The 26378-nt window shown below is 47.8% G+C and overlaps 2 protein-coding genes across 3 annotated transcripts in view; one reads left to right on the forward strand and one right to left on the reverse strand.

Annotated features, from left to right (window-relative positions):
- DYNC2I2 (dynein 2 intermediate chain 2) overlaps positions 1 to 2968 on the reverse strand; it is a 20016-nt gene extending 17048 nt beyond the window's left edge. For both annotated transcript variants that reach the window (XM_049629875.1, XM_049629867.1), the window contains exon 1: positions 2773 to 2968. In XM_049629875.1, coding sequence (XP_049485832.1) covers positions 2773 to 2958 — 186 coding nt within the window. In that variant the 5' untranslated portion in view covers positions 2959 to 2968. The remainder of the gene's footprint in view (positions 1 to 2772) is intronic.
- Positions 2969 to 25858: 22890 nt separating this feature from the next.
- The window catches only part of SET (SET nuclear proto-oncogene), a 9233-nt gene continuing 8713 nt past the window's right edge, over positions 25859 to 26378 (forward strand). Inside the window, exon 1 of the mRNA XM_049631281.1 lies at positions 25859 to 26360. Coding sequence (XP_049487238.1) covers positions 26224 to 26360 — 137 coding nt within the window. The 5' untranslated portion in view covers positions 25859 to 26223. The remainder of the gene's footprint in view (positions 26361 to 26378) is intronic.

A 26378-nucleotide genomic window follows, 5' to 3' on the forward strand; every position in this document is an offset into this window, starting at 1 on the left:
GCTCAGTTGGTAGAGTATGAGGCTCCTGATCTCGGGGTCGTGACTTCAAGCTCCATGTTGGGTGTAAAGATTACTTTAAAAATAAAATCTGAAAAAAAAAAAAAAAAAAACCCTAAAAAAATTAAAAGAGAAAAAAAAATCCATCAATGGAACATGGAGGTACATTACAATATTGCACCGCTACATGGGCCAAAAACCACTGTCCAACTTTTCCAAAAAAACTTTTTAAAAAATTAAGAAACTGGGGCGCCTGGGTGGCTCAGTCGGTTAAGCGTCCGACTTCAGCTCAGGTCACGATCTCGCGGTCCATGAGTTCGAGCCCCGTGTCAGGCTCTGGGCTGATGGCTCAGAGCCTGGAGCCTGCTTCCGATTCTGTGTCTCCCTCTCTCTCTGCCCCTCCCCCGTTCATGTTCTGTCTATCTCTGTCTCAAAAATAAATAAACGTTAAAAAAACTAAGAAACTGTATTTAAAAATTAGCTAAAACACTAATCACAGGACTTATTGATAAGAAAAAAAAATGTAAACTGCCTAACAACTCATCAAAAGAGACTGGTTAAATAAAATGAAGTTACAAAAAAAAAAAATTTAAACATGGACATTTGTTCAGGATGTATTAAGTGAAAAAACTGGGTCTATGAAATGTTGTGCACAGTGTGATTCGTTTTTATTTAAAAAATGGGGCAGGGGCGCCTGGGTGGCTCAGTCTGTTCAGTATCCGACATCAGGTCATGACCTCGCGGTCCATGGGTTCCAGCCCCGCATCCAGCTCTGTGCTGACGGCTCAGAGCCTGGAGCCTGCTTCGGATTCTGTGTCTCCCTGTCTCTCTGCCCCTCCCCTACTCACGCTCTGTCTCTCTCTCAAAATTAAATAAACATTTAAAAAAAATTTTTTTATTTAAAATTTTTTTAAACATTTTATTTATTTTTGAGACAGGGAGATAGAGCATGAACAGGGGAGGGTCAGAGAGAGGGAGACACAGAATCCGAAACAGGCTCCAGGCTCCGAGCTGTCAGCACAGAGCCCGACGCGGGGCTCGAACTCACAGACCGCGAGATCATGACCTGAGCCGAAGTCGGCCGCTTAACCGACTGAGCCACCCAGGCGCCCCTTAAAAAATTTTTTTTAAATGGGGCAAAACAGACAAAGCAGGTACAAGTCGAATGGCCGGGGAATGGGGTGATTTTTATTTCCACTTTCTTTTTTTTCTTTTTTTTTTTTTGCATATCCAGATTTTTTCTAAATTTTGGACACACAACTTTTATAAAGAGAAAAAACTATTTTGGAAAAAGCCATTTACCTTCTTCTGACCCTTGCAAAATTCTTACAACTTAACAAAAAAAATCTGCTTCAGCAAGACAGGGAATGCTAGTTCAAGGGAACCACCCTCACAGATGGAAGCTTACACCTCCAGTGTTAGAATTAGTTCTTAGAACCTTACGGCTTAAAGCTATAGTTGCAAGGAAATGAACCTGCCTCAATTTCATTCTCTGTAAGGAAAAAAAAAAAAAAAGACGGATTCAGTGGTTCCCAGCCTAAAGTCTTCTAAAATCTGAATCTTCAGCAAGCAAGAGCTGTGTGATAAGGATGGAGATCAACTAAAATATCCACTTCGCTTTTCACCAGAACCATTTCTGTGCAGCCTGGTTAAGCGGGGAGTGCTTTCCAGGTAGATCAAATCCAGGCTTGAGACCCGCAGGCACACTACTGGCCTGAGGCAAGAAACCGGTCTTCCAGAGTTAGACTTCATTGGAAAACTCCCTAGTGTCGGGGAGGACCTGATGGGGTCACTCGCGCAGCAAGCAAGCTAAGCCTCGGTTCCCTCTTCTGGTAAATGTGCGGCACCCTACAACGCCCCCCCCCCATACCCATTTTCACCGAGGGGACGCCAACATCCCTACAATGATCTGCAAGGCACTATCTGACCCGCCTCGGCTTACCCTCTCTGACTTCAACCGGGACCACTCCCCCTTGTCTCATTCCTCGCCAGCTCTGCCACCTCCTCAAAACACAAGATCTGCTCCGACACCAACCCCAGGGCCTTTGCACTTGCAGTTTGCGCCGTCTGGCGGTTCTGCCTCAGGTATCCACTTGGCTCACTCACTCCTCCCGGTCTTCGCTCAATTGTCGCCTTCTCGGTGAGGCCCACCCACCCTCTCACTCTCCAAACCAGTCCTTCTGATCCCGCACCCTTCTTTTACTTTTGTCCATGATGGCACTACTCGCCCTCTGACACACGACAAAATTTAATTGCATAAGTTGCCTAAGGTCGGTGCCCTGCAAACGGCCCCAGGTCAGCTCCAGGAGGGACTTCATTCACTGACGGGTCCCCAGCGCCAGAACGGCTCTTGGCACACAGCAGGCCCTCAAAGTCCGCACAAAGACCCCTCCGGAGAAGACCTGGCACCCGGGAGCCCTGCCTCCTCAAAAAGCCTCGTTTTGTGTGCTTTTCATTAAACCACTGGAAAACCGGCGTGTCTCGACCTTAAATGCACTTCCTTCTTCTTTTTAAAGGAAAGTTAGTTTGAAACGCCTGAAAACTGCGGTTCACACAAAATCCTTCAAAACATGGGGTCTTCAGATGTTTTTAAGGAAAACCCCTTTTGTTGTCGGGTCTGGGGGGAGACTGGCACGAGAATGCCACAGGGCGGGTCTCCGTGGGTTAAAATACAAAAATAAAACGGGGGGACCCCAGAACCTGGCCCGGAGGCCGCGCGCGGACGGACCCTCGCCCTCCCTCCCGCGTCGCCGCGAGTCGGGCCCGCGCCCTCACCGTCTCCCGGCGGATGCCCTGGACGCCCCTCCACTGAGAAGGCACAGACGCCACGCCCAGGGTCTCGTCCTGCAGCGGCCCCGGCCGCCCCGGCCCCCCGGCGCTCGCAGCCCCGCCTGTCGCCAGCGCCTCAGCTCCCGCGCTTCCCGCCGGGCGGAACGGCCCGGGCTGCGCGCGGGTTGCCATGGAGATAGCGCCGCCCTGTCGCGCCTGCGCACTGCAACATGACCTTCGCCCCTGCGCCTCCAGAGCGGAAGCCTGGGGAGGTGAGGCCATCGGCACCATTTTTTAATGGGTCAGACAGCCACCTCCGAGACCTGAGAGAACGAGATAAATTATTCTTTTTGGCCAGTGTGTGACAAACCCGGCCAGTTTTGGATACTCCATCCCCAGGAGGGGCACGCCTGAGCATGTGCGGGTACCCCTGGCCCGGGAGGAAAGTGCGGAAGTGGGGCACCGTGCCAGGCTCAAAGATGGCGCAGAGCGGCCGGGCGCAGAGGCGAAGACTGGAGGCTGCGATCAGAGTGCGCGGATGAGTTGTGGGGCCTGGGAGTGCCCAGCGGAAAAGTTGGGTGCTCCCAGCAGATCCCGCTCCAGATTGCGGCCACTTCGAGGCCTGGTGCTCACTCTCTGCTCCGTAGTTTCTGCCTCGATAGAATGGTGATTTAAAATATCCATATGCGGATCGGGAGTTTGGTTGGATCATTGGAAGGCCCAAATGAGGTCGAATACAGAAGACGGCTTGTTACATCGAAATTAAAGACCCAAGTAACTACCAGTTATTGAGTGTGTGTCGTGCGTCGGTCGGGCAGAGCCCAGAGATTTATGTATATTGAACTTATTAAATGCTCAAAACAACTCTATGAAGAAGCAACTGCTCTAAGTCCCATGAGGGTGCCAGTGGTTTGAGAAGTAACTGCGCCGCTCATCCAATAAAACCCACAACACGTCTGCACAAGCCCCCGCAGATTGCTGCTTGGCCACAAAGCCCGCTTCTGGGCTTCTTGGCGGGTATCCTCCCGCCAGGTCCTCTGCGCTGCCTTCTTTCTATCCATGAACTCTTCAGGGATGCACCAACTCTGCACCCCCCTCACACAACTGAGTCCTCATTTAGGACCCTGTTCCAGCCAAGGCCATAAAGACTGATTAGATTAACAGCACTGGGGGCGGGGGGCGGGGATGGAATGCAATAGAAATTTCTTCCAAAAAGAACCAGACAAAATTCTCCTTGTGAGGCCCTCTTAACGCTAAAGAATGTACACATGTCACCGAAGATTCCAAAAACCACACTCAAAAAGAAGCTCAAGGCTGTGGGAGTCAAGAGGCCTAGATTTGAACACCGTTTGAATAGTGCTGTGTCCTTTTTAGTAGACTTGGTAATTCTCTGGGCCTCGGTTTCCCAGCTGTAAAATGAGGCTAGTGAGACTGGACCTGCTTTCCCTGACCAAGGGAAATATTTCAGGAAGAGAAGAGTGGTCCACAGTGTTAAATTCCCCAAACAGGTCAATGAGGATAAGGCCAGAAAATAGATCAGCCACTGAAACTGGCGTTCTGAATGATATCTGATGACCTTAGTGAGAACAATTTCAGTGGAATACGGGGAACAAAAGTCAGCCTGCAGAGGGTTTAAGAATGAAAGAAGGAAGCAGAAAAAGTAATGGACATTATTGACCAGCTAAACACAGGAAGTGGGTACGAGTATAAATTGGTAAAATCTAATTGGAGGGTAATTTGACCTTAAAGTCTCCTCTTTAATCTAGAAATCTTACTTGTGGGAATTTTTCCTGTGTCAACGATTACAGGTCTGCACAGATGTTGAGCCCCAAGGATATTCAACAACACATCATTTATCATAATATTACCATGATAATAGGAGGATCCTGCGGTCAACCTAAATTTCCAAGCAAAGTCATGCCACACAACAGGTGTTCACTAAATATCTGAGAAAGAATGTATAGTAGGCCTTTAACGGAGTATTTCTTTTTTTTTTTTTTCCAACGTTTTTTATTTATTTTTGGGACAGAGAGAGACAGAGCATGAACGGGGGAGGGGCAGAGAGAGAGGGAGACACAGAATCGGAAACAGGCTCCAGGCTCCGAGCCATCAGCCCAGAGCCTGACGCGGGGCTCGAACTCACGGACCGCGAGATCGTGACCTGGCCGAAGTCGGACGCTCAACCGACTGCGCCACCCAGGCGCCCCTAACGGAGTATTTCTGACACACGGTATAGAATCTCAGGTGGCCATTAGCAGTGTCATTATAGACATTTAAAAGTGGCAAAATGTGTAGCACATTAAAGTTTCTATAAAATGCAATTTACAGATAATGTATCCTGTTTCTATAGCAATGTCTATTTCTAATAAAATCTAGGAATATAGATCTAAATATTGATCGCAGCTGCCTCTGGGTAATTTAAATTTCTTTTTTTTTTTTTTCTCTTTGGGGCATTCAAGTTTTATGTGGCCTATTTGGGGACAAGGAGAAGGGCAGTTGGGCAGCAAGTGGGCCTGTGGTGTCTGTCCAGTCGTCATTTCTCTCACCCTGAGGCAGCAGGCGCTCTAGCCTATCCTCTGTTACCCTGACAGCAGCTCAAACTCCTCTGCCCAGCCTCTGGGACGCCCCTCCCTGCTCTCTTAACCTTCAGTCCTCCCTGGAAGTGTTTACTTGCTAAAGGGACCAGATCCCAAACCCCTGTTATTGGCTCCCAGGGGACTAAATTTCTCTCCTCTGGAGCACTCCTCAAACTTATAAGTAAGTGACAAGGTACTAATGCCTGTCTTTGCCCCAGTGGGGCTTGGCAAGCCTCACCACCATAGAGACCACAGGTGTCCCCAGAAGCCCAGCACTGTGCCTGGCACACAGCAAAGACTAACTGAATGCCTCGCCGCTGGTAAGTAGTTTCCAGCCTAATAGGAGGCCAGAGCCCCTTTAAATCTCAAATGGCTTATCAGGCCATTTCCAGGAAGCTTCCTGCTTCCTACCTCTCTACTCCTTGCTACACAAAAAGTTCAGTAAATGTATGTTCAGAGAACATTCAAATGCCTTCAAAGAGACCCTTGCAAAGAGTCAAAAAAGAAGGCATCCCCATTTTATGGGGGCCTGGGTGGCTCAGTCAGTTAAGCGTCCGACTTTGGCTCAGTCATGATCTCACGGTTGGTGAGTTTGAGCCCCACATCAGACTCTGCTGACAGCTCAGAGCCTGGAGCTTGCTTTGGATTCTGTCTCCCTCTCTCTCTGTCCCTCTCCCACTCGTATTCTGTCTCTGTCTCTTTCAAAAATAAATAAACGTTAAATTTTTTTTTTAAAAGAAGGCATCCCCATTTTAAAACTCTGTTGGCAACTATTTAGGAATGTTTAGTTCTATTCAATAAACAACTCAACTTTTGAATGTCCATACCATGCACCAAGGATGAAACAAGAAATATAATAACACCTCCTAGCGTATGGGGTCCTCGCCATGTGTTAAGCACTTTGCATGAATTCTCACAACATCCTGATAGGTCAGATATCATGTCCCACCCATCACAGAGGTAGGAAAGAACAAAGGCTCAGAGAACCTCTTGACTTGCCCAGGTCATGCATAGCTGGTGAGATGGAGGTTGGGTTAACACCAGAACGGCCTGATTCAAAAGGCCATGCTCCTTCCTTTAAATTTTTTTCAATGTTTATTCATTTTTTGAGATGGGGGAGGAAGGCCAAAGAGAGAGGGGGACACAGAATCGGAAGCGGGCTCCAGGCTCTGAGCTGTCAGCACAGAGCCCAACACAGGGCTTGAACTCAGGAACTGTGAGATCATGAGCCGAAGTCAGATGCTTAACCCGACTGAGCCACCCAGGCACCCCATGCTCCTTCCTTTAAATCACTCTGTGCCTTAACTATCTTGTCTGTAAAACTGGGATGCTAGTGTCTATCTCTTCGGGGTTGAGATAAGATTGAATGAGTTAACACTTGAGCACAAAGCAGTGTGCCTTGTATGCATCAGTACATCATACTTTTTAATCATTTTTTAAATTTATTTATTTAAGTCATCTCTACACCCAACATGGAGCTTGAACTCACGACCACAAGATCAAGAGTCGCACGCTCCTCTGACTGAGCCAGCCAGGCGCCCCACTACTCCTTAATTATTAACATTATTATTACCACCAAGCCATAAGGGGTCAGGGAGGCCATCCAAAGTGAGGCTGGGCCTTAAAAGATGGGTGAGATGAGTCCTGAGTAACACTGAGCACAGTCTAGGTGTGTGCACACATACACATTTGGGTGTGGCCATCCAAATAAATGCTGTCTTCCCCAAGTTGCCACCAATTATGTGCCAGGCGCTACACTAGGTTCTGGGGACTGAGAAAGTTCTGCCTTCGCCAAGCTAACAGGTTGACAAGAGAGACAGGAACAATACCCCGTGAGTCAACTCTGGTGATGCCAGGGATGTGTGGCCAACAAAACACCCTCATGAAACTGGGGCTCATGAAGTTCCTCTGGAAGGAGCGGGTTTCTAGGCTGAGGTCTGAAGAAAAAGAAGTCATCCACACAGGAAGAACTCAAAGGTGGAAATGGAAGGAACAACAGGGAGAGAGTTTTCCAGGTAGTTTCTTTGAAGAAAGTCCCCAAGACAAGAGAGAACCTGGTACCTTGAAGTGGCAAGTGACCCCAGACTGGATCATGTAGGTATTAAAGGTATAAGGAGGAGTGCCTGGGTAGCTCAGTTGGTGAAGCATCTGACTTCGGCTCAGGTCATGATCTTGCGGTCTGGGGGTTTGAGCCCCGCATCAGGCTCTGTGCTGACAGCTCGGAGCCTGGAGCCTGCTTCGGATTCCATGTCTTCCCCTCTCTCTGCCCCTCCCATGCTCAAGTTCTGTCTCTGTCTCTCAATAATGAATAAATTTTTAAAAATTAAAAAAAAAAAAAAACTTTAAAGGTAAAAGGAGTTTGGATACCAGGGAACCATAGATGGGTTTTCAGCAAGAGAATGGCCTCACTGGATCTATGTACTTTAGGAAGCCACCTGGCTGCAGAATGAAAAATGGATTGTGACAGCTAGATTCTATTAGCCCAGGGCAGCCCCACCAATTCACTATGTTTAAGGCGGGCTCTGGGATTTCCCTGGTCATTCTTCGGTGCTCTGAAGTTTAAGACCTATTTGTTCAAGAGGTATTCCAGAACCATTTAGAGTAAAGGTGTATCAGGGACATAAGAGCCGCTCAGAAGAGGAAAAATCCCATGGAGTTCTGAGCAGTAGACATTGCCTCAGAGTCCTGCAAGCAAGCTTCCCAGCTTAGCCTTTACCATTCATTCATTCATTCATTCACTTACTCACCTAGCAAATAATTATCCTGCACTTCCTATGTGTCAGACACTGTGCTTGAGAGCAGACATCACCACCAAACAGTCTTACTTTCTTGGAATTTACACTTCGTGCATGGACACCGTGCTCATAAGTGATTACAGGGTGGAAAGTGCTTGAAAGAAGCAGAAGGTCATTAAGGTGAGGAGGTGGTCGCCGCTGGGGAGATGGGGAGTGGGGTGGGAAGGAAGTGGTAATAAAAGGCCAAACCCCATTCCTCTCTCATGGAAGAAGACGTAACTTTTATTCAACAAATATTAATTGGATGCCTACTGTGAGCTAAGTGCCGAAAGCAAAGCAAAGCGGGGGAAGGGAAGAGAAGGGCAGGGGCACATCTGGGAACAACTGTTTTATCCAGGGAAGAAAAGGACGGCCTCCTGGAGGAGGTGACATCTGAGAGGTAAATTTAATCCCTGCTCACCCAGCCCTCTCACTGCCCCTAGGCCTTTGCCTCCACCCAGCTCAGGCCCCAGCCCACCCACCCCTGGAGAGGCCCCAGCTCAAAGGTCCACTGAACAAAGGAGCCTTAATAAACTCATTAAAACAGCCTTGTCAGAGCTGGAGTTGGGGAACAGGAAGGAAGGGAAGGACAATGGGGTAAAACTCCCACCCCCCTCCCGAGGGAGGCCCAGGACAATCCATCCTCCCAGGATCAAGCAAGAGGGATATTTTTCTTAGGACCTGCTGTAGGTGAGCCCCCACGTGAGACCAGTTAATGGCCCCTTATTAGAACTTCACGGAGTGGAATTTGACATCTGGCGGTAGCATTTTAAATCTCGGTGCTTCAGTGTGGCTGCTGTGTAATCTCTTGCCTTTCCTGTCTTTCTCTGTGCCCGTTTCCTGTGCCTGGAATACTTGTCTCCTAGCCTTGCGAGGTGTTGGCTCCTTTTTATTTTTATTTTTTTTAATGTTTTTATTTATTTTTGAGAGAGACAGAGACAGAATGCGAGTGGGTTAGGGGCAGAGAGAGAGGGAGACACAGAATCCGAAGCAGGCTCCAGGCTCTGACCTGTCAGCACAGAGCCTGATGTGGGGCTCGAACTCACGAGCCGTGAGATCATGACCTGAGCTGAAGTCGGAAGCTTAACCGACTGAGCCACCCAGGCGTCCCTCCTTTTTATTTTTTAAGCCTGAGATTGGAGATTGGCTTCTTAGACGGCCTTCCCTGAAGACTTCATTGGAAAAGGCCTACCTTTTTATCTCCACTTCATCTCTGGTTGGCTGCCTTTTTGGTGGCCTTCTGAGCTTGGCATTCACGCCTTCAGTGTTTGTTTCCCGCTTTGCCGCGTGCATCTTCCCATTCCCCCATGTGCTGCAACCATTGTTCCCTTGGCCTCAGGTCCACCTGTGCTGGGTCAGTGCTCACCCACGGTAGGTCATCAATAAATATGTACCCTAGTCGTTTGAGTGTCGGACTTTGGCTCAGGTCATGATTCCATGGTTCATGGGTTCGAGCCCCGCGTCGGGCCCTGTGCTGACAGCTCAGAGCCTGGAGCCTGCTGCATAGTCTGTGTCTCCCTCTCTCCGGCCCTCCCCCACTCGCACTCTGTCTCTCTCTCAAAAATAAATAAACATTTAAAAAATCAGAAAAATATATATGTGCCCGCCTTAAATGAACACACATAAAGGGGCATGGTAATGATACTTGCTGTAGCTGGTCATTGTGAAAGTTAAGTGCATCGGGCACCTGAAAGGGCTTAATAGAGAGGAGCTGTAATTACAATGGCTGTTCCACGCATGCTCTTCGGGTTTGGGAGCCGGTGGGTATTCATGGCTCCAAGATGTAGGTAGTACAGTCCCCATCACACAGATTACAAATAAACAAACAGCTGATGTTCTGAAAGAAAGATCTGCCATACAGCTGAGTATACAGATTTGTTTTGTTTTTAAGAAACAAACCAGAACTCACACATGGAGTGCCCTTCTATTAGTTATCATGTATTCATTCTGGGCCACAGTTTAACATGGTATGATACTTTCTGGAACTTTCTTTTTAGTCTGACAGCCTGTAAAAATAAAACTATCCTCTGTCCCTTCAAGATGGATAATTTTTTAACGTTTATTTGTTTTTGAGAGAGAGAGAGAGAGAGAGAGAGAGAGAGAGAGTGGGGGAGGGGCAGAGAGAGGGAGAGAGAGACAAGGATCCAAAGCAGGCTCTGTGCTGACAGCAGAGAGCCCAATGCAGGGCTCAAACTCAGGAATGGTGAGACCATGAACTGAGTCGGTCGCTTAACTGACTGAGCCACCCAGGCTCCCCTGGATTTTTTTTTTTTTTAAGATTTTAGTTTTAAGTAATCTCTACACCCAATGTGGGGTTTGAACATAGAACCCCAAAATCAAGACTCACAGGCTCTACCAACTGAGCCAGCCTGGCTCCCCAAAGATGGATTTAATTTTTAGACTCAAGATTTAGCCACAGACAAAATAAATGATTACGTTGGGACCTAGCAGAGCGATCTCTGTTGATTTATAGAATGAGTTGTGAACACGATCTCTTCCCCAGGTCGTTGGGAAGAATAAACCCATAAGAATGCCCAAAAAATTCCTAAAATTGAAGAATAATGAAAGAAGCCAGGCCGCACCACATAGTAAGAAATAGACAACATAAAGCCATATACACTAGATGACATGTTGTATGATTCCATTTATACGACGTGTCCAGGAAAGGCAGATTTATAGAGACAGAAAGTAGATTAGTGGTTGCCTGGGGCTGGGAGTAGGAATGGGCATTGAGGTTTTTTGGGAGGAGGTAATGAAAATACTCAGATTGTGGTGATGGTTGCACGGTTTTGTAAACTTACTAACAATCTTTTTTTTTTAATTTTTTTTAATGTTTATTTATTTTTGAGACAGACAGAGACAGAGCATGAACGGGGGAGGGTCAGAGAGAAGGAGACACAGAATCTGAAACAGGCTCCAGGCTCTGAGCTGTCCGCACAGAGCCCGACTCGGGGCTTGAACTCACGGACCGTGAAATCGTGACCTGAGCCGAAGTCGGCCGCTTAACCGACTGAGCCACCCAGGCGCCCCCTTTTTTTTTTTTTTAATTTTTTTCTTACTAACAATCATTGAATTGTATACTTAAGATGAGTGAAATATGTGGCATGTTAATTATACTCAGCTAAAGCTGTTGGGGCAGAAACAGAGAGAGAAACAGTCCAAGAAAAATAATATAAAGAACACGGACTTGAGACTGGAATAATCATAGAGATCTATTCAATGGAATAGAAAGCCCAGAAACAGATACATGTAAGTATATGTTTAATGTATGTCAAAGGTGACATTTCAGAGTAGGGTGGAATACTTTAGTTGTTCAATAAATAATGTTACCTTTGTAACTCTGCAAGCACACATACTCCATTCGTCTACGAGATTTGAATGATGAGGATATATTGTTTTGATCTTTGCAACCCTAAGGTCTAGCTCAGTGCCTAGAAACGTATAATATCCAGTCTATAAAAGGCTTATCTGTCAATTCCTTGCAATTTTCAAAGTTTCAGAATAAGAGAATTCTCATTTTCTTTCAAAAGAAAAATTTACACAAATACTCTTCCCAAGCAAAACTTTCTTCTATCTAAAATGTCTATCCATTCTACTTGAGACCTGAATTCATTTTTTTTTAAATTATGACCATTTTATTGAGATATACCTCATATGCTGTACAATTCAGCCATTTAAAGTGTGTCTGTGTCTTTTGTATATTCACAGAAACGTACAACCAGTCACCACAATCAATTTTAAGCCATTTTCATCACCCCAAAAAAGAAATCCCTTACCACCCATTAATTCTTACTGACCCATCTTAACCTTCACCTTTGATTTCTGCCAATGGATTTATTTATTCTGTTTTCTCTAATCCTATAGAATTCTGTTCATATCTATTACACTTCTGGACATAAACTGTGGATACTCAGGACACGGGCATGTCTTAATCAGCTTTGAATATTGTATGCCCAATGTAGAAAACCCCAGAAACCCTGACAAAGACCACAAACCCTGCAAGACTGAACCTCCAACATTCTCCGAGCCCATCTCCCTCTACTTACCCCCTTCCAACAACCTGACTTCTTTGCTTCTCCTGGAACATGCTTCTACCTTAGGGTTTAGTCCTTGTTTCAGTCTCTAGAATGTTATTCCCCTAAAGGTCACAATGCCTACACTCCGTACTTCCTCTGTCCAAATGCTAGCTCGTTAAGAAAGCCTTACTTGGGGGCACCCATGTGGCTCAGTCCGCTAAGCTTCTGACTCTTGATTTCAGCTCAGGTCATAAACTAACAGGTTTGTGTGTTTGAGCCCTGCATCAGGCTCCGTGCGGACAGTGTGGAGACTGCTTGGGCTTCTCTTTCTCTCCCTCATGCTCGCACCTTCTCTCTCAAAATAAATAAATACACTTAAAAAAAAAAAAAGCCTCGGGGCGCCTGGGTGGCTCAGTCGGTTGGGCGGCCGACTTCGGCTCAGGTCACGATCTCGCGGTCCGTGAGTTCGAGCCCCGCGTCGGGCTCTGGGCTGATGGCTCAGAGCCTGGAGCCTGCTTCCAATTCTGTGTCTCCCTCTCTCTCTGCCCCTCCCCCGTTCATGCTCTGTCTCTCTCTGTCTCAAAAATGAATAAAACGTTAAAAAAAAATAAATAAAAATAAATAAAAAATTAAAAAAAGCCTCACCTCATTATCAGTATTTTGATCATAGATCTTATAATTATCGCTACCTAGCATGTATTAGACACTCAGTAATACTGACAATTGAATGAATGAGTGTGGTTCTATATAAGCAAATTTTCTTCTAAATATGTCAATTCCAATATTTCTTTTGTCAACATTATGGATTTCAGCACAAGTTCTATTGGAATGAATATGGGGGCGCCTGGGTGGCTTAGTCGCTTGAGTGGCCGACTCTTGGTTTCAGCTCAGGTCGTGATCTCATGGTTCAAGAGTTTGAGCCTCATGTTGGGCTTGGCACTGACACTGCAGAGCCTGCTTGGGATTCTGTCTCTCCCTCTCTCCTGCCCCTCCCCCATGCACATGCACACGTGCTCTCACTCTTCCTCTCTCTCTCTCTCTCTCTCTCTCTCTCGCAAAATAAACTTAAAAATTTTTAAACTTTTTATTTTATTATTTTTGAGAGACAGACAGAGACAGAGCTCGAGCAGGGGAGGGACAGAGAGTGAAAGGGAGACAGAATCCAAAGCAGGATCCAGGCTCTGAAGCTGTCAGCACAGAGCCCAATGAACCCACCAGCCTTGAGATCATGACCCAAGCTGAAGTCGCCTGAGCTGAAGTCAGACGCTTAACTGACTGAACCACCCAAATTGTCCCAATAAACTTAAAAAAAAAAAAAAGAAAAAAAAATTAAAAAGAGAAAGAAAGAAATGTGGCATATAGTTATTTGGGTAAAATTAAGCTCTATGAATCTCAAAGTTATTCAGTGAGGGATGGTATAGGTTATAGTCATCCTTATGTTTGCCATGACTTTTTTAAAAAGTTAAAAAAAAAAGGGGGCACCTGGGTGGCTCGGTCGGTTGGGCAACCGACTTTGGCTCAGGTCATGATCTCAAGGTTCATGAGTTCAAGCCCCCATCAGGCTCACTGCTTTCAGTGCAGAACCCGTTTTGGATCCTCTGTCCCATTCCCTCTCTGCCCCTCCCCTGCTCACACACTCTCTCTCATAAATCAATACACATTTAAAAAAAAGTTAAAAAAAAAAACTTTTTTTTAAAGTAACCTCTACACCCAACGTGGGGCTTGAACTCACAATCCCAACATCAAGAGTCATATATGCTCTACTGACTGAGCCAGCCAGGTGCCCCTGCCATCACTTTTAATTGGATCTTTCTCATAAAAAAGACTTAATTGATATGTATTGAATAAAAAAAAAAGTGTTTGGATCAACTGATGAGTCATTTGGGGGAAAAAAAGTCTAATTATATTGTGCCTCACATCGTACTCCAGAATGAATTCATATAGCTTATAACTTGTAGGATTAAAAAGGAAGATATACCAACACAAGAAGAAAACACAGGTGATTATTTGCAGTACCTTGGGATGGGGGAGTCTCTCCACACATCCCCAAAGGCAAAAACCATTTTAAAAAGAAGAAGAAGGATGAGAAGAAAAGGAAAAATCGAGAGCCTTGATCACATAAAAATAAAATACTTTAGGGGTGCCTGGATGGCTGAGTTGGTTGACCATCCAACTGTTGATTTGGGCTCAGGTTATGATTCCAGGGTCATGGGACAGAACCCTGCGTCTGGCTCCGTGTTGAGTGTGGAATTTGCTTAAGATTTTTTCCCTCTATCTCCCTCTGCCCTTTCCTCCTCTATGAAATAAAATAAAATAAAATAAAATAAAATAAAATAAAATAAAATAAAATAAAAATCTTGAACAACAAAAAAATTAGAGCACATTTACCCAACAGAAAACAATGCAGCAATGAAAAATGTCATGGGAGAATATATAATAGCAAGAAAAAATGGTAAAGAAAAATTGTTAATGGGAAAAATTAGACTAAAACCCAGTTTTATGCTACAGTCCCCATATTTTATTTTATTTTATTTTTTTATAAAGTTTATTTATTTTGAGAGAGAGAGCGAGCACAAGCAGGGTAGGGCCAGAGAGAGAGGGAAAGAGAATTCCAAGCAGACTCTGTGCACTGTCAGCACAGAGCCTGACATGGGGCGGGAACCCACAAACTGGGAGATCATGACCCGAGCCAAGACCAAGAGTCCAACGTTTAACCGACTGAGCCCCCAGGTGCCTCACAGTTCTCATGTTTTAAATGCACAAGAATATGGGGTGCCTGGCTGGCTCAGTTGGAGGAACACGTGACTCACAATCTCAGGGTTGTGAGTTTGGGCTCCACGTTGTATGTAGAGATTACTAAAACATAAAATCTAAACAATAAAATGCACAAGGGGGATGCCTAGGTGGCTCAGTCAGTTAAGCATCTGACTCTTGGTTTCAGCTCAGGTCATGATTTCATGGTTCGTAAGTTCAAGCCCCATGTCGGGCTCTGCACTGGCAGTGCAGAGCCTGCTTGGGATCCTCTCTCTCCCTCTCTCCCTCTCTGTCTCTCCCTCTCTCTCTGCATGTTTCCTGCTCATGCTCACTCTCTCTCTCTCAAAATAAATAAACTTTTAAAAAATGCACGAGAATATATGTTATGTGACATAAATGTTATGTAGGTGGGTTATATATGCTATGTCTTGGTGTATAATTTTTTTTGTCTTATTTTAATTTTCTTTAAATTTTTTTTTTTACATTTATTTATGTTTGAGAGATAGAGACAGAGCACAAGTCTGGGAGGGGAAGAGAGAGGAGACACAGAATCAGAAGCAGGCTCCAGGCTCTGAGCTGTCAGCACAGAGCCGGATGCAGGTCTTGAACTCACAAACTATGAGATCATGACCTGAGCTGAAGTCGCACTCTCAACCGACTGAGACACCCAGGTGCCCCTGTGATAATTTAATAGGTATAAGGAGCCAGAGCAGCATGAGAGGCAATGAAAGAGGAACCAAGTGCCTTCAGGCCCTGGCACTCAATTAAGAAAAAAGATTGTCCTGGGGCACCTGGGTGACTCAGTTGGTTAAGTGTCTTACCCTTGGTTTCAGCTCAGGTCATGATCTCCCCGTTTTGTGGGTTCAAGCCCCGCCTCAGGCTCTGTGCTGACAGTGTGGAGCCTGCTTGGGATTCTTTCTCTCTCCTCTCTGCACCTCCCCTGCTTGCTCACTCTCTCTCTGAAAATAAATAAATAAACATTTAAAAAGAAGAAGGAAAATTAAAAAGATTGTCTTAATCTGAATGCTTCTTCTGTGCTAAGAAGTGCGAAGCAAAATCTACCAGGAGAGGGCCAGAGATGATTTCCTGAGGTTCTGCAAGTCTCAGAGACAAGCCTTGGTGTGTTTTGGGCTCACCTGGCGATCAAGTTCCGGGTAGCAACTTGTTTGTATCATATCAATGCCGAAAGTGGTACAGAGGAGTCCGAAAGACACAGGTTCAAACCCTGACTCTTCTCTCCCTTTGATTTTGGGATCAGATTCTTGAGTATTGATTCTTCATTTGGGTTGATTCACCCAGCTGCGAAATAAGTACATGATGCTGGTCCTGGCACAGATGAGGGTATGTTTATCGAACACCTCTCATACTACCAATGCTCAATAAATGATAGCCATGTATAGCTAATTTGTGGTGCATGCAGATAACTAAACAATAGGGCATTTGGGATATTTTGGAAACTTCTGGCTCCCAGAATGAGCCTGGCCCCAGGGTTACAGAACATCAGGAGCCGGTCAACCTTTGGGCGGGTTGGAGGGAGGCCCCCACCTTGCCTGCAGCTGTCCTGGAATGAAGCAGAGTTGCACAGTTGCCTAGTAACCCCTCTGGGAATCCAGGAAATTAGAATTTTGGAAGCTGTAGAGGAAAGGAAAGGTGGGGTCTTGCATGTTTGAATGCAAGCTGACACGTACCAAGTGGGTGATCTAAGTGATGCTAAGTATCTTAGCTCAGGTAATCTTTAGTTGTTGTCATGTTTATAGACATATGTAAGATATTGAGAAGTTTCAAAATTCAAAACGTACAAGAAAGAGTGAAATATTTCCCTCATATTCCTGTCCTCTCATTTGTCACCACCCAACCCCCTCCCCAAGGATGGTGGGTTATAGCCTTCATAGGAGCCTTCAAGTGCTGTACTATAGCCATCAAGGCAAATAAGTGAACATGTATTTTTTCTACCCCCGCCTCCCTTTAACACAAATAGTAGCATACTAACTACTTGGTTTAAGATTTTGCTTCTTTCACTTAACCACTGGCTCTGGTTCCCTATTTGCTTTGATGTTGCAAGGCATTCCCTGGTTTGTATCTTTCCCTTGGTGGGAGGAGCCTAAAGAAGCTGTTAGATTGTTTCCAGTATTTTGCTTTTACAATGTTGCAATGAGTTGCCTTGCACAGGTGCCATCTACCGCAATACAATGAATCTGTAGGACAAATTCCTAGAAAGAGAATTCCTGGGTCAAGGGTAATGTACTTTTGCACTTTCCATAGATCCTCTGATGGCTAAATTGCCCTCCAAAGGAACTATATCCTTTTAAGCTGCCACTAATATAAAGAACACCTCTGTTCACACCCTCTCCAAGGTAAGATGTTTCTAACCTTCTGGATCTTAGGTTGGTGGGTAAGAAACAAGGAATCTCAAGCTAATTCTAATTTGCATTGGTCTTAAGAGGCTCCTCTGGGCTACTCCTCATTTAGCCCCTTCTTTGCTATGGAAACCTATCCAGTGCAGCATCCTGTCAGGACACCACTTTGTGGCTGCGGTAAGCAAGGGATTTTGAGTTTGAGTTTGCCCTTCAGCTTCTAGAAGTGTCCCTTGCTGATACTCCCAGAAATCTGTAGCCAAGGCATCTGTCCTTTCTTCCTGCACACATCCTGTTTCTTTTCCACTGCTTTGGCCAACCCACCACCTATTCTGTGGTTTGGGGCCGAGCTGACTCCCAATTTCATCAAAAGAAGGTTTTCATTTTTGTTTCCCCTATTGTTTTGGGGCAATTTCTGCGGCAAAAACAGGGAAAAGATGACCCTTTGTCCTCACATTGAAAATCGTAAAACAAAGAGGCAGGCGTTATTATCACCTATTTTACAGATATAAACAGTGAGACTGAGGCTGATTAGAAGGTGCATCCCCAGGATCAAGTGACTTCAAGACCCTGGTTCTAGCTACTAGTTATTCTCCTCGTGACCTTAGGGACCTTAGGCAAATCACTTCTCTGAGGTCTTAGCTTGCTCATCTGTAAAATCAACACACTTCTGACTTTCAAAGTGTCTTAGAAGGAGCCCAAAGTCCCTCAGAAACTGACAAAGGATGGAGGGATGGAGGGGAGCAAGAGGTGTGTGTGGGGGGAGGGGGGGTCTTCTACCAGAAAGAGCTGAACTTTTTATCAACATTAACATCATTGACTTATGCCTAAGGTTTATTTTGTTAAGAGGGTAATTGATGGGGGAGAGCGCCTGGGTGAGTCAGTCTGTTGAGTGTCGGACTTCAGCTCAGGTCATGATCTTGCTTTTGTAGTTCATGAGTTAGAGCCCTGCTTGGGGCTCCCTGCTGTCAGCACAGAAGCTGTCAGTGCAGAGCCTGCTTCATTTCCTCTGTCCCCTTCTCTCTCTGTCCATCCCCACTTGTGCTCTCTCTCAAATAATAAACAGTTTTAAAAATGGGTGGAATTGGTGGAGAAAAACAAAGTTTTTTTAATTTTTAAAAAATGTTTATTTATTTTTGAGAGAGAGAGAGAGAGAGAGAGAGCACGAGTGAGGGGGGCAAAGAGGGAGGGAGACACAGAATCCAAAGCAGGCTCCAGGCTCTGAGCTGTCAGCACAAAGCCCCACGCGGGGCGTAAACCCACAAACTGTGAGATCATGACTTGAGCTGATGTCAGAAGCTTAACCAAATGAGCGCCACCCAGGTGCCCCAAGTTTTTTTAAAGATGGAAAGTCATTGCACTATCCCAGAGGTTACAAACTCATGGCTTATAGAATGAAAATGCCCTGACAACATGTTTTATTTGGTCCAAAAAGTGTTTGTTTGTTTGTTTGTTATTTTTATTTTTACAAGTTCATTTATTTTTGAGAGAGAGCACGAGCTGGGGCGGGGCAGGGAGAGAAAGGGAGACACAGAATCCAAAGCAGGCTCCAGGCTCCAAGCTGTCAGCACAGAGCCCGACGTGGGGCTCGAACTCACAAACTATGAAATCATGACCTGAGCCAAAGTTGGACACTCAACCAATCGAGCTACCCAGGCACTGTCAGTGCAGGGCCTACTTGGGATATTCCCTCCCTTCCTCTCTCTCTCTCTCTCTAAAAACAAAACAAAACAAAACAAAACAATCCAGAGAGTTCACATAAAAATGTGTACCTCTGGCTTCTCTTTAGGAAAACCAGACATGTGGCAACACAGATGTCATAAACCAAGCACAGTGGTGTAGCAAGCCCCAGATCCAGAAACCAGGCACCAGGATTCTAGAGGCCCCTCATGTCCCCTTTTATTTATTTATTTTTTTAACATTTATTTATTTTTGAGACAGAGAGAGACAGAGCACGAACAGGGGAGGAGCAGAGAGAGAGGGAGACACAGAATCTGAAACAGGCTCCAGGCTCTGAGCTGTCAGCACAGAGCCCGACGCGGGGCTCGAACTCATGGACCGTGAGATCATGACCTGAGCCGAAGTCGGACGCTCAACCGACCAAGCCACCCAGGCGCCCCCCTCATGTCCCCTTTTAATGATGTCCCTCCTCAAGGCAAGGTTAACCACATTCCGGGGTTCTACTAGCATAGATAAGTTTTGCTGGCTTCTGTACTTTACATAAATGAAATTACACAGCCTATTCTATGTTTAGTGTCTTTCATTCAACATTATGTTTGTAGGTTTCAACCACATGGTGGTAGGTGGCTGTGGTTCCTTTATTTTCACGGCTTTATCATATTCCGTTGTGTGAATATCTCACAAATGTATTCATTCAACCATTGATATAGTTTTTTTGTTTCCAGATTTTTACTGTTATGAATCTCACCCTGAACATTCTTTTTTTAAAAAAAAAAAGCCTTTTTACTTTATTTTAAAGTGTATTCATTTATTTTTGAGAGAGAGAGCAAGAGCAGGGACAGGCAGAGAGAGAGAGAGAGAGAGAGAGAGAGAGAGAGAGAGAATCCCAAGCAGGCTCTGCACTGTCAGCACAGGGTCTGATGCAGGGCTCAAACTCATAAACTGTGAGATCATGACCTGAGCTGATATCAAGAGTTGGTCACTTAACTGACTGAGCCACCCAGGCGCCCCTGAACCTTCTTGTACACATTCATCGCACATACGAGAATACACAGGTGTGCATTTCTGGCGGGAATACAACCGGGAGTAGAAATGCTGAGCACAAGTTCAGGTGTGGTGGAGTGGCCAGTTTTCCCCGAGTGGCTGTACCACCCCACCTGCCACCAGCTGTTATGGAATCCGGTTGCTAGCTTATGCATAGCTATTACCTGATGGGCTGCAAGAGACGCTGAAGTTTGTGACCCTCCTCTGCTCGTCCCTCCGGACAGGATGCCTCTTGAAGTTTTTTTTCAAACTCAACCTTTTATCCTTTTCCAAAAGGTTCCAAGTCTTTTCAAGCATACTTGCTTTTCCCTCTTCCTTTGCAGTTCTTGATGGGGACTTCTGTATTTCAACATCCATTTATGTCTCCAAGCTGAGACCTGGAGGTTGGGTGGGAATCAGCCAGACGTGGGGATGGGGGGTGAGGGTATTGGCCCTGAAGAATATTCCAGGCTGAGGTGAGGTAATGGCATGTTTAAATCTAGAGGCCAAAGGTGGGGATGGGGGTGTGGGGGGGAAGCAGACAGTTCTCAATGGGAGAAACTCTGCCTATCTAGAGGATTAGGGAAAGGCCGCTGGTGTTTCCAGTCAAGACCCAGAGGGTCCTAGGGAACACAGAACAGCTCCCACAGGAAATACCTCCTCTTACCCCCCCAGAGCCGAGAATGCCCTGTAGGCAAGTGCAGAGAGCAATTAAAAGAAGTTGATCTTTATGGGAGGGTGGGAGGGAAGGGAAGAGGCTGGAGGGGAGGGCACAGGGTGTGTGTCCCACTGTCATGTAAATATCCCTTCCCGGCGGCTCCCGGTAGATTTAAACCCCTGCCACCTGGGGCTGCCTCAGTTCGTCAGAGCTTCTTCCAGAACAGTGTGTGCCCGGGTTTTGTGGACTTCCTCCACGGCATGGCCCCCAAACGCCAGTCTTCACTCCCACCCCAAACGAAGAAGCCGAGACTGCCTGCTGCCCCCAAGCCAGAGGAGACGTCCACCTCTCAGCGCTTGCCGAAGGGAGGTACGTTCCTACACTACACTTTATCGGAGACTTAAGGGATTCTTTTCCCCCCAGTGCCTTTTGAGATAAGACCCCAAACACCCCGAAGGGTTTGCAGCACGGGGTGAGTGGATCAGGTTGGTGTGAAGAAAAAAACAGAAGGGGCGAAACTGGGAAACTGGGAAACCTGGCAGCTCATCCCTGCCCCCATCCCAACACCTAGGCGAGGCTGTCTCCGCCCCCAAACTCACTCCTCCCAAGTTCCCTGCCTTGGTAAGTGGCACCACCAGCCAGCCTGAGGCTGGATCATGCGCGACCCCTTTCCTCTCCTTCTCCCCTCCTCATCCAAATAAATCCCCAAGTCCTGGTGGTTCTTCCTTCTCAGTACCTCTCACATCCATCCACTTCCTTCCTGCGGCTGCCGCCTGCCTGCCCACAACCCTGGAGGGATTACTGCCACTCCTCTTGCTTCCAGCTTCCTCCTCCCCCTTCCCCCCATCCTGCCTGAGCAAAGCCAATCACATGACTGCCTGGTTTAAAACCCTTCTTTGCCTCCCCTCGGCCCTCTAGGTATATACACTGAGAGACCTCTCCCCCAGTCCACCTGGTCCCTGCGCTCCTCTCCAGGTTCATGCTTCCTCTGGCACCTCTCTTCCCCTCTCTCGCCTCCAGGCCCACTTTTCCTCTGCCTGGATCACTCTCTCCCCACCTGTGCTCCTCTCCTCATTCTCCAGCTTTCTGCTGATAAGTCACTTCTTGCAGGCACTCTCCTTTGAGCCACAGCTGCCGGGTGTTAGGAGCCTGCTTCTGCCCTTCGTAGTGCCCAGAGTCACCCCCAGCCCGGCCCCTTCCTCATTACTTTGTAATTGTCGGTTTCATGTCTGCCCCTTTCTCCCCATTAACTGTTAATTTGGAGGTGAGGGTGTGTTTTCCAGACACACTGCTTGGAGCCAGTCAGTGTGGTTTGTTCATCTGATTAGGCCTCTCCGATGGCATGGGGATACGGTGGGGACCTCGAGGGGGTTGGGTTTGGATAAGTAGAAACCAGGAAAGCCATGTGCTAGGAAAATGTGACAGCAGGCTACCTAAGTGCAGAGCGGAGGGGCTTGGAGCCCTAATTTGCCGACGTGGCTGAGATTCAGCCACGCTTGTGGAAAGGAGCACTGGACCCAGAGTCCTCGTCGTGATGCTCCAGTGGGTCTGCTGGGTGACATGGCAAGTTTGACTTTGAATGGGTCTCCAGCCATCCCCTTCCAAATGAGATGCAAAAGACCTGCCCAGCTGATACCACCCCCCCCTCCCATGGTAAAGCTGGACAGCTAGGGTTGGACACCTGGCTTCGCCTGGCTGTGTGATTTTTGAGGGCAAGTGACATAACCTGTGCTTCCTTCTTCTGTAAGACGGGCTCAACAGAACCCATCTGTTAGGTTTGCTGTGCAGATTAAATAGATAGGGAACACTCAACACATCGGATGGCTCATAATCAGTGCTCTTGATGGATAGTAAATATCTTCCCACTTGCGAGCAGTAACATGTGTATGAGTCCTCCTGGTCGCCTTCTGTTTAGCTTCTTGGGAGAATCAACAGGACTAGAAAGGATCGGAAGGTACAACCATAGTTCCTCCAAGGTGGTTCATCTAAGTCCAAATGACAGCTCATGCCACTCAACTGGGCACCAGCCAGCCAGGCACGGTGCTAAGCACTTCTCTATCCATCAGCCCTCATAACTGAAGCTGGGAATAATCTCATTTTACAGATCAGAAAAAAGGAGGCTCAGAGAGGTGGAGGGGGTAGGTTTTGGAGATCATCCTAGTGAAGATTTCCCAGTCATCTCGGGACACTGCTGTGTGGTTGAGAATGCCTGCATCTCTCCTCCGATCTTTAAGCTGTGGGGCTCTCCTTCTTCAAAGGAAGCTGGGGAGGAGAGGAGAGGGAGGAGTGAGTGTCTGGAGGGAGGTGAGAGGCCAAGGAGAGAATGCAGAGCTCTCCATGTTGGAGAGGGGGAGACCACAGTGACTAATTCACCATGGGTGAATTATCTCTTGGTGTGTCCATGCCACTCCCTTGTTTACTGAAACTTTTGCCCTTTTGCTTTCTCTTTCTCTTCCACTTCCTAGTGCGTGCTCCCTGCATTCGTCTTGAGAAGTGTTGCGGGAGAGGTCAGTAAGAGGAGCAGGATGGTTCTAAGGGCTTGGGGTGGTTGGAAAGGAGACCTGAAGCCCACTGCCTAAGCAGAAGGCATTACAAGGCTCCCCGGAGTCCCTGCGGATGCGTGGGAAACAGGTAGATGAAGCACTTAGGAGATGCTCTGGGTCACTGGTACTCAAAGGCTGTAAGCGGGCTTTGTCTGAAAACAGCAGTCCTCAGCACAGTGTTTTTCAGACTGTTTCATCCCATTAGTGGGTCACAAAATCAATTTAGTGGAGTTTGACCTGCATTTAAAGAAAATAAAATAGAGTAGAAAATTAAGAGGCACATCACACTTAGGAAGGGTAAGTATTATTTTGTGTCTAGGTGCACACTGAACCCCAATGTCAGATGTCATGTCAAAGAATGGAAAACCGGTCTTAGGGAAGGGACCTTGTTATCCACTAGCCATGGCTTAGAATTGTAGTTCTGCCACTTACATTTAAAAAAAAAAATAGAATTTAGCTGTGAGATAAGGATATTAATGCCTACCTTGTATTTTGCAAGGATTAAAGGAGAAAGCGCATGCACTTATCACAGCCTGTGGCCCATGGTACACGTTTCAGCAGTGCACGAGAGCCTGGTATTTTATTCCAGTGCTGTTCAGTGACATCACAGTGGTGGCAGGAAATTGGCCATGGTGAGAATATTTATACACCACTGAAAACAGCAAATGCTACAAATCAGGCATTTTGGTGTGCTTTTTCCTCTTCTGGGAGCTGGTTGTCAAACATTTACCAGCTTCTCTCCGGTGCTCATCATTCTTCCTTTAAAAAGACTGTCCAACTGAGACAGGTACGGGACTGAGCTGGGCTCAGTTAAGGATGGTTTTGGAGGGAAAGGATTAGTTGAATTTCTGGGTTTGGGGGAAAGTCCTAAGAAGACATTTGTATTCTCTATCCATGGAGTGTATGCCATTTATTTAACATTTATCATTATCGATCACCCACCAATGGACCGTCTTGAACATTAAAGACACTACTTGAGCTTTAAGAGCCGACAGTAAAATGTGAGTGCTGAAAGGCAAATAATCCAACCCCAAGTTCTGCTTACAAAGGCCCAGGGAGAGATTTCAGGCTTTTTGTGGTCCACCTCCTTGGGGCTCTGGACGAGGGAGTAAAGCAGTGGTGCATTTGCATTACCTGGAAAGCATTATTATTTTTTTTTTAAGTTTGTTTATTTATTTATTTTGAGAGAGACAGAGACAGCTCAAGTGGGGGAGAAGGGGAGAGAGAGAGAGAGAGAGAGAGAGAGAGAGAGAGAGAGAGAGAATGAATCCTAAGCAGGCTTCACACTGTCAGGGAAGAGCCCAATGCGGGCTGAACCCAAGAAACTGAGAGATCATGACTTGGGCCAAAACCAAGAGACGGACGCCCAACCGACTGAGCCACCCAGGTGCCCCTGTAAAGCATTATTTAAACAGAAATGCCTTGGGGCGCCTGGGTGGCTCAGTTGGTTGAGCAGCGACTTCGGCTCAGGTCATGATCTCGCGGTGCATGAGTTCGAGCCCCGAGTCGGGCCCTGTGCTGACAGCTCAGAGCCTGGAGCCTGTTTCAGATTCTGTGTCTCCCTCTCTCTGACCCTTCCGTGTTCATGCTCTGTCTCTCCCTGTCTCAAAAATAAATTTAAAAAAAGTAAAAAAAAAACACCCCAGAAATGCCTTGGCCTTACTTAGTGGCTCAAAAGGCTTGCACTCTACTGCAAGGTGCTGTAGGTCCTAGCTCTGAAGGTGTGAAACGAACTAAACGCCTACGGCCTTCCTTCGGGCAGTTGTGCGCCTCAATGAGATTTACTCCCGTTGCTGGGACTGGCCCATCAGCACTCTTGTTGTTTCCCGCAAGCATTTAAACACCGACTCGGGCAAAAAAAGACCCGCGGGTGAACGTGGCAACTTCTTGCCTTCAGACTTCCAGTTTGGCGCGGCTCTGCCTAAAAGTCACCACTTGATACAATGTTCCCCCTTTCAGCCTTTTTTTTTTTTTTTTTGCATTATGTAACCTCATAACAGAAACGGGTACAGAGAGGGGAAAAGTGACTTGCTCAAGTGCACACAGCCTTCTTGGCAGAGGCTTGGACTAGAAGCCAGGAAAAGGCCTTCTAAGTGGAGTGGGGAGCTTCGGGGTTTACAAACAAGCCTGAGTGAGTCCGAAGGGCATCTTCCCCAACTGGAAAATAGGATGGAGATGCCGCCTTCCTTCACCCACGAAGAGGGATGATGCCCCAGCGGCGTCCCAGGGCGCCGAACCCGGGGTGGGTGTATTTTCGGGCCCCGCTGTGAAGCTAGGCTACTACAAGGCCTGCAGTTCTGGGGGGCTGTAACACCCCTCTCCCCTGCGCCCCGCGCCACCCCACGGAGAAGGGAAGCCGCTCCGCCACCACGTGACGCGCCTGCCCGGGGGGGGGGGGAGGGGGCCAGCACGCAGCCCGGCAAGGCCCCGCCCCTTGGGCCGCCGCGCGCCCGTAGCGCGCAAATGTCCCGGGTCGGGCTGGAGAAGGGGAAAGCGGGGGAGGGGAGCGCGGCGCGGGGGGCCGGCCCCGTACGTCGCGGCGTTCCTTCCTCCCGCCTCTCGGCCAGGCCCTGTGTCTCCTCGCCGCGGCTCCGCCCCCTCGCCCCGGCACCCTAGCCAATGGCGACGCGGCGCGAGCCTCTCCGGCCGGGGGCGGGGCGTACGCGCGGGGCCTGGCGCGCCTGCGCCCTGCCGCTCCCCCCCCCCTCGCCGTGAGGAGGAGGAGGTGGAGGAGGAGGCGGCTCGGGGAGAGCGAGCAGCGAGCTGGACCGCGGAGCGTGAGTGAGGGAGCCGAGCCGCCTGCCTGCCTGCCCGCCGCCGCCTCCCCTCCGTAAGCAGGAGCCCGGGCCGGGGCCCGGCACGCCGCCCCAGCCCCTCCCTCGTCGTCAGGCCGCGAGGGCAGCGCGCGCGAGCCAGGGGGAGGGAGAGCGAGCGAGCGAGCGAGCTAGCGAGCGCCGGGAGGAGGCGGCCGGACCGAGCGAGCGCCCGCGCGTGTGGCGTGAGGGGAAGCCGCTGCCCGCCCCCTTCGCCTTCCCTTCTCTCCCCCTCCCCGCTCCCCCCCCGACCGCGGAGCAGCACCATGTCGGCGCCGGCGGCCAAAGTCAGTAAAAAGGAGCTCAACTCCAACCACGACGGGGCCGACGAGACCTCAGGTGAGGAGCAGGCGAGGCGGGGGCCGGCCCGCGCCGCCATCTTCGCCGCCCGCCCGGCCCGCAGGCCGCCGGCGGGGCCCGG

This window comes from Panthera uncia, chromosome D4, assembly GCF_023721935.1.
Source record: "Panthera uncia isolate 11264 chromosome D4, Puncia_PCG_1.0, whole genome shotgun sequence".
Classification (NCBI taxonomy): domain Eukaryota; kingdom Metazoa; phylum Chordata; class Mammalia; order Carnivora; family Felidae; genus Panthera; species Panthera uncia.